General features: G+C 47.0%; 2 protein-coding genes across 3 annotated transcripts in view; both read right to left on the bottom strand.

Moving 5' to 3' along the window:
• The window catches only part of fktn (fukutin), a 20,513-nt gene that overhangs the window by 6,190 nt on the left and 5,958 nt on the right, over positions 1-8,365 (bottom strand). Inside the window, exons 2-7 of the mRNA XM_034895708.1 lie at positions 7,161-7,220; positions 5,182-5,382; positions 4,932-5,078; positions 2,943-3,073; positions 2,095-2,227; positions 1,875-2,004 (exon numbers count right to left, since the gene is read on the bottom strand). Coding sequence (XP_034751599.1) covers positions 1,875-2,004; positions 2,095-2,227; positions 2,943-3,073; positions 4,932-5,078; positions 5,182-5,382; positions 7,161-7,220 — 802 coding nt within the window. The remainder of the gene's footprint in view (positions 1-1,874; positions 2,005-2,094; positions 2,228-2,942; positions 3,074-4,931; positions 5,079-5,181; positions 5,383-7,160; positions 7,221-8,365) is intronic.
• ufc1 (ubiquitin-fold modifier conjugating enzyme 1) overlaps positions 1-8,365 on the bottom strand; it is a 12,508-nt gene that overhangs the window by 3,278 nt on the left and 865 nt on the right. For both annotated transcript variants that reach the window (XM_034895709.1, XM_034895710.1), the window contains exon 2: positions 1,074-1,078. The gene's annotated coding sequence lies outside the window, so the exon portion shown is untranslated. The remainder of the gene's footprint in view (positions 1-1,073; positions 1,079-8,365) is intronic.

Genomic DNA, 8,365 nt, shown 5'->3' on the forward strand with positions numbered 1-8,365 from the left:
TTTGCGGAGTTGGCAGATTTTTACTATGGAACTAGCAGTTGTTTCTGCATCAACAATGTGCCCTGAGACGACAAACATGAGCTAGCTTCAGGCGGAGTAGGGGGGGACGTTGGATTATGGGGTTTAGTTAGCGGCTAACATCCGCTAGCTTCACAGGGACGTTGGATTCTGTGGTTTAGCTGAGACGGCGAACATGAGCTAGCTTCAGAGGGAGTAGAGCGGGACGTTGGATTATGTGGTTTAGTTAGCGGCTAACATCCGCTAGCTTCACAGGGATGTTGGATTCTGGGGTTCAGCTGAGACGGCGAACAGCTAACGCTAGCTTCGGGGGACGGGGACGGGGACGTTGGATTCTGTGGTTTAGCTTGCGGCTAGTAAACCTATTATCCATTCTGGATATCGTCCGAGTCTGGGTTATTTCTACGGTCTATGGTCGGAGTGCTAGCTTGTGGAGTTTGTCATAAGAGTGCTGCTAACGTATTTAGCTGCTAGCCCTTTCCCTCGGTCGGATCGTTGGTATCTAGCTCGGTGTTGTGTCTCAGTAATGCCCAGTGTGTCAGTCTCTGTTTTGTTGAACGCTATAAAGCCGACACGTTGGGCTTTATTTTTATAAGTGAATATGTTCGTGTTTTGTGTGACAACAACGTTACATCCAGCCCTTTAACTAGTAGATTTGATAGTATGCTGATAACCGGTAACCATAGCTCCCTCTCTGTCCTCTGCCTGCCGGGAGCGTTTCAGCGCCCTGTCTCTGCTGCAGGAAGCATCGGGGGTGTTACTAGCCGGTGGTCTATCGGTCTGCCCTGCACTGGAGACTGCAGGCCTCAGGTTGGACTTAAAAGTCTGTTGGACTTAACCTCAACAGTGACGCTGTTGTATCAAAAGCACAGCTTTCCAAATCGTCTGTCGCTAAACAATGCTACAGACTCAAAATCCAGGCGCTGACGGAGGGCTAGCCCGTTTTAAGGCAGCTAGCTGCTAGCATTGAGTTGAGGACTGTTTTTTCCATGTCAAAGGTAGCCTGTGGAAATGTGTCGTAACCCCAGCTGCCTTAGCCCTGTACAGTTCCTTACTGCAGCTAGGGGCAATACAGTATGACCCCTCCAGACTTATTTCTTCTCGTTTCCCCAGCCATATGTCCGCTAGCCTCCAACTCTTTGTATTGTATTCCTATGGCTGCGCTGCTAGTGCTAGTTAGCCACGGAGTAGCTTACCATGCCAGTGACGTAGTAGATTGTGGAATTCCAACATGGCGGCGCCCATGTAACAAAAACAACACTTACAACTTGCCATTTTATCCCTTTTAACAAATTCACCCATTTTAATAATTGTACCAGTGACAAGAAATAAAATACATCTGTTATATCACCATTATTCAAATTCCAGTTCAGTTCATCTTTAACCTGCTTGCATGATATATGTAAGCGTGTTATTATTTCATATGTTAGAATGTTATATATTAGTGTGTTAGCATGTTAGAGTGTTAGCATGTTATATGAAAGCATGTTAGCATTTTAGCATTATAATAATAATTAATAAATTGAATTTGTATAGCGCTTTTCCAAAGCTCAAAGTCGCTTAACAGAGTATATTCATCTAGTGTATCATCATCAGTATATATTATATACGTAAGTGTGTTAGCATGTTAGCATGAGACATGTTAGCATTTTAACATTATATACATAAGTGTGTTAGCATGTTAGCATTATATATGTTAGCATGTACATTTATTATACGTTAGGGTGTTAGCATGATATATGTTAGCATGTAAGCATGTTAGTAGGGTATATGTTAGCATGAAAAGTATGTTAGCATGCTATCTTATCAGCTGGCTGTAAGTTAGCATGTTGTATATTAGCATCTTGGCGTGTTACCCAGGCAGGTGCCGCTACTGAGCCAGAACGGGACGTTGAGAGCAGCGAGGGTTCGGGACGCCAAATGAAGCAGCGACTTCACCTTCCTCCGAAACTCCACGGCAACCGGAGAGGTGTCTTCGGGGTACATCTGAGAGACATTCATGTAAACAACTTAAATAACATAAAAACAAGTTTGTACTCTGTACTTTCACCAAAAAAGCCCCGTGCCCTGTCAGACCTGCAGGAAGTTGCGTGCGTCACGGTAACGGCACTCCAGGAAGCGGGCGTGTTGCTGCTCGGACAGGAAGCGGGAAACGTTTCGCGGGATCCGAACATCAAGTCCGTCGAGAACCGTTAGAACCAGCTCTGGCCTGCAGAGGGCGACATCACATCTTAGACAGCTCTAACCCGAGCTCTACCAGCCCTGCAGACTCATGTTAGAGAGCTCTAACCCGAGCTCTACGGACTCATTTTAGAGAGCTCTAACCCGAGCTCTACGAGTCCTACAGACTCATGTTAGACAGCTCTAACCCGAGCTCTATGGACTCATTTTAGAGAGCTCTAACCCGAGCTCTACGAGTCCTACAGACTCATGTTAGAGAGCTCTAACCCGAGCTCTACGAGTCCTACAGACTCATGTTAGAGAGATCTAACCTGAGCTCTACGGACTCATTTTAGAGAGCTCTAACCCGAGCTCTACGAGTCCTACAAACTCATGTTAGAGAGCTCTAACCCAAGCTCTATGGACTCATTTTAGAGAGCTCTAACCTGAGCTCCACGAGTCCTACAGACTCATGTTAGAGAGCTCTAACCCGAGCTCTACGGACTCATTTTAGAGAGCTCTAACCCGAGCTCTGCCAGCCCTACAGACTCATGTTAGAGAGCTCTAACCTGAGCTCTACCAGCCCTACAGACTCATTTTAGAGAGCTCTAACCCGAGCTATATGAGTCATACAGACTCATTTTAGAAAGCTCTAACCCAACCTCTACAAGTCCTACAGACTCATGTTAGAGAGCTCTAACCTGAGCTATACCGGCCCTACAGGTTACCTTTGTATTTTATCCCAGGTTACCTGTGTATTTTACCTGTCGTACGCCCCAGCGTGGCGACCGTAGTCAAGCAGTTTGAATGGAGCAAAGTTTCGGTCGGCTTCGGCCGGGAGACGCAGCGCCCCGCTCCACAGGTAGTTCCCGCTGCGCTCGTACAGTAACACCACCTGCAGACACATTAACACCCACGTTAACACCACCTGCAGACACGTTAACATCTATGTCAACATCACCTGCAGACACGTTAACATCTATGTTAACACCACCTGCAGACACGTTAACATCTATGTCAACACCACCTGCAGACACGTTAACATCTATGTCAACACCACCTGCAGACACGTTAACATCTATGTCAACACCACCTGCAGACACGTTAACATCTATGTTAACACCACCTGCAGACACGTTGGCCGTTTCTCAATACCAAGTAAGCAAAGAACGGACTTGTGTTCTTGGGGAGACCGTACTTGCTAGCTGTACCTGGAAGACTGTACTCGCGAGTTCAGAAGCACACAAAACACTGTTGACAGTTTTGAGACGAAGCGTTCTTCCTGTTATTGCGCAACACCCCCAGCATAGAGGGGCGCTGCCAATTTATAGTTAGCTTTGATGTGTGTATTCATAATAAAGCAAGGACGGTCACCCTTCACACCGCCTCGTTGTTTTGTTACGTTTTCATCTAAAGTGCTATTAAGTTTCACGGGCCAATAACTGTATAAATAACGACACAACGGCGAGAAGAAAACCTTGTAACATATTTCGGGATTCCCTTTTAATTGAAATCAGAAAAGAAACATTAAAATAGGTATCAAAATTATAGATGGACTGGGTAACGTTAGCCACTGCCGTCGGTATACTTTACCGAGAAGCAGAAGAGGAGCCTGCGAGTGAGGAGAGCCAGGAGGAGGATAGAGGAGGAAGATAGAGGAGGAGGGGATATATCCTATAACAACAGCGGTAAAAATAGTTTTAAATATCTTACAATTGTGGACCTGGCTTTCCTCTTCCATTGTTGCTGCTGCAGTGGTCTGTCTAAATGTGGGGCCAGAGTGGTCTGTGAGCTGACTGACTGACCGGCTCGCGAGAGTCATCCCATGCTGGCGTAGCAAGCTCGCCCGCCGGGGGTTGTGGAGCTTTCCAACTCCGAAGGCTTTTTTAATTCACCATCAATTTTTGTTGAACTGCCTATATTCAAAATCTACACAGCTGATTTTTCGCCTTAAAACATCCCAAAAATTAATTTATTGATTTACTAATTGACGTAAATTGTAAAAATCTGTGTACCGGAAACCATACGCGCTTTACACCCGAATTGAATGCTGGGATACCGGCCCGGCCAAGTTCACACAAGTCACCATCCGATGTATCCTCGGTAAAATGGGCGTGTCGAGATCACATCCGGGGACTTTAAGTGTTCTTGGCGAAATGCTAACTTGTGTATTGGGTCAGTACTTTGGCCACCAAACATGACGTTTCACAAGAACACAAGAACACAAGTCCATAGAAGAACACATATTGAGAAACGCCCGTTAACACCACCTGCAGACAAGTTAAAACCACCTGCAGACACGTTAACACCACCTGCAGACACGCTAACATCTATGTTAACACCACCTGCAGACACGTTAACACCACCTGCAGACACGTTAATACAAACCTGCAGACCCGTTAACACCACCTGCACCTGCAGACCCGTTAACACCACCTGCAGACCCGTTAACATCTATGTTAACACCACCTGCAGACCCGTTAACACCACCTGCAGACACGCTAACATCTATGTTAACACCACCTGCAGACCCGTTAACACCACCTGCAGACACGTTAACATCTATGTTAACACCACCTGCAGACACGTTAATACCACCTGCAGACACGTTAACACCACCTGCAGACACGTTAACACCACCTGCAGATGAGACTCATTCACATCTATCTATCTAGCGCTAAGCTAACGAGTAAGCTGCAGCTCTAAGCTAACAAGGCCTTAGCCTTTGTCTATGGCTAACCTACGCCACCCACGTGAATGATGTTTCCGTGGAGGCGGAACAGGAAGTGCAGCGGGATCTCCTGTCCTGATAGGCTGTCCAGACCGGCCAATCGCGGGTCTTCACCTCGCAGCTCCAGCAGCTCGAAGCCTTTCTGCTCCGCAGCCAATAGGAACCCGGGCTGATGCACAAAAACAGAGAAGAAGAAAAGATGTTTTCTGCTTGCATTCTCCAGGAAACAACCCCCCATCTACCCCATCTACCCCCCAACCCTCGACACTCACCTCGTACTTCCACAGGTTAGCGTGCAGGGCGAACGACGTGATTGGCCGGCCGGTGCACAGGAAGCTGCAGTGCGGCTCTCGCACCAGCCGGTCACGCTGCCGCAAAGCATCATGGGAGAGCAGCGTGAGCGCAGCGGTGTCGGCGAGGAACAGCGGCAGCCCGAAGCGCTGGGCCAGCGCCAGGAACTTTTTCACCGTTTGCTGCAACACAGACAGAGAATAAGCCACGCCCCTTCTGGTGGGTAGATCCCGCCCCTTATGATATGGTGCCCCCGCCCCTTACTGTGTATAGGCCCTGTCGGTACACGATCCGCCCTGCCTGCACGATCTGTTCCACAGTGGCGGTCTGCTGTTAGCCTCCACCGGAAAGCTAACGTTAGTTTAGCTAACAGCTAATTTGGCTAACCGCTACCTGAGACAGCATGTTAAAGACCCTCAAATATAATATTTATATTATATAACATCACAACATAATAATCATAACAGCGTTATATATATATAATACATAATAGTGGTTACGTCAGTTCTACTTTGCTCATTTAAAACACAATCACTCAATACTTGGCTTTATTATTACTGTAAAGTCTTAAATTAGCTGGAGCTGCTTTACCACTGTTTAGTTTGAGTAACGGTATTGTAGACTGGATCAAAGCTAGCGGTTAGCCGGGGAGCTAACGGCGGCGGAGGCTAACGGTCCTCTTAATGCACCCATTACCTTTTAAATGCTAACAGTGCTGCTGATGCTATCGTTAGCGCTGACTCACCTATTATCTTTAAATGCTAATAGTGCTGCTGATCCTATCGTTAGCGCTGACTCACCCATTATCTTTAAATGCTAACAGTGCTGCTGATACTATCGTTAGAGCTGACTCACCCAGTATCTTTAAATGCTAACAATGCTGCTGATGCTATCGTTAGCGCTGACTCACCCATTATCTTTAAATGCTAACAGTGCTGCTGATGCTATCGATAGCGCTAACTTACCATTATCTTTAAATGCTAACAGTGCTGCTGATGCTATCGTTAGAGCTGACTCACCCATTATCTTTAAATGCTAACAGTGCTGCTGATGCTATCGTTAGAGCTGACTCACTCATTATCTTTAAATGCTAACAGTGCTGCTGATGCTATCGTTAGCGCTGACTCACCCATTAGGCTTGTTCAAGATGAACTGCGCCTCGCCTGTAAAGTGGACGAGAGCAGGCGGCCGCAACGAGGGCGGGGAAAAAAAGCTGCGTTAAAGTCGGACAGTTTTCAGCCGATTCCAGCCGCCTTCAGACTGAGCAGGAAGTGACAAAAACACTTTGGTGCGATTCCGATTTAATAAAATATAATCAGACCCACATATCAGCTGGTACCCAGTCTCTAGTTGTTTAAATTATGACAGAGTAGCTGTCAAAGTGCTCTACATGAGATCTGTTGCTGATTTTGATCAACAACACACTGTAGATGATCCATTATCTGATCAGATTTAGTCTCTCTGACTTCTAAACGTTAATATCCGCCACACAACACGTGTTCTGGACAGAATAAGTCTTTAAATCAGACAAATAGCAATTAAAATCCCTCCGATTCAAAAATAATAATAAGTTCATATAAAACGTCATCATGTTTTAAACCAATCAGGTGTTAAATCAGCTGAGAAGCCGGCGTTTCCCAGCATGCTCTGGGTCCGCCTGGGTCCGCCTGGCTCTTGCAGTCGGTGAAAAGCAACTGCGCCGCCTGCGTCTCAGACCTGCACCCCCTGGTCTCAGACCTGCGTCTCAGACCTGCGGCCTCCTTGCTCTCGTGAGATTTCCGTTGCCCACGTGTGCATGACGTCAGAGCAAGTCGGGATCAAGTCGGACAGAAATCTAACCGGCATGCAACGGGCGCCGATCGCCGGTGATCGATTCTGCGCAGACCTGGTTCATCTCGAACGAGCCTATTATCTTTAAATGCTAACAGTGCTGCTGACACTATCGTTAGCGCTGACTCACCCATTGGACGTCGCTGGCGGTCAGGTGACCCGTCTGGCTCAGGATGTGAGGGCCCGGCAGCTTCAGGAGAAAAATGCATGATAGGAAATAATACTATACATTATTATATATTAAATATTACATATTTTATAATATCTTACCTCCATCCTCTTTATATTATATATATATTGTATATTACATATTATATATCAATAATATTATAATGTATTCATGGATGTGTATTTTGTAGTAGATTGGCCTAGCAACGGGAACACTGGCAAGATTGACGCCGCTCCGTCTGGCTTGTTTGTTTTTGGTAATTTTGCTTTTATTTTGCTTTTTCTCTCACGAAAACGTCGATGGTTTTGGTTGATGTTCATCCTTAGCTGAAGTTACATGTGGCGACGCATTTTTTGTCTTTTCTCCACCATAATTTGTTCTCATATGGGGCCGGAGTCTGACATGACGGACCGTTGAGTGAACGCTGGCACAACGTGCTGCTGCTGTTGCTCGAAGCTCTCCTGGCCGTTGACGCTGCCCAAAGTTTTGATCCCAAATGTTGGCCGGTAGGCCTTACATCGTGTTCGTCTGTACCTGGATTTGTATGCTGCCTGTTCGCCTGCTGTTGATGGGTCTGCTGCAGTACTCGGCTATTGACCTGCTCCGGTTGCGCTATCACCTGCCTGGACCTACGCCGACGGCTCTACACCTTCACCCAGACATCGCCTTCCAGCCCCGCCGGAGATACATCCACCGAGGGTCCCGCAGGAATTTCCACCACAACAGCTCAACAGGAATAAAGTCCATCTGGTCCAGCTCTCGTCGCCCTCCACACTCTACCAACCGGGCGGTTGACCACAGCGTGTTAGCCTGCCTAGCCCGGTCGGCTAGCACCGCCACCAGCTGTGACACCTCACTCAACTTCGCTTCATCTCCGATCGTAAGCTAGACTTTTTCTGTTTAACCGAGACATGGCAACAGCCCAACATCTTTTCTGAACTCAATGAATCCACTCCTAGTGGATTTGTTTACATCTGTCAACCCCGTGGCTCTGGCAGGGGAGGGGGTCTTGCGATAATCTACCGCGAGAAGTGGAAGGTCTCGCCGGTGTCTGAGTCTGTCTTCAGCTCCTTTGAATCTGCTGTCTTCAAATTGTCTGGTCCCACTCCAACCATCATTGCTACTGTCTACCGCCCCCCTAAACCGAATAGTGATTTTTTAAATGA

The sequence above is a fragment of the Etheostoma cragini genome, chromosome 16, assembly GCF_013103735.1.
Source record: "Etheostoma cragini isolate CJK2018 chromosome 16, CSU_Ecrag_1.0, whole genome shotgun sequence".
NCBI classification, from domain to species: Eukaryota; Metazoa; Chordata; class Actinopteri; order Perciformes; family Percidae; genus Etheostoma; species Etheostoma cragini.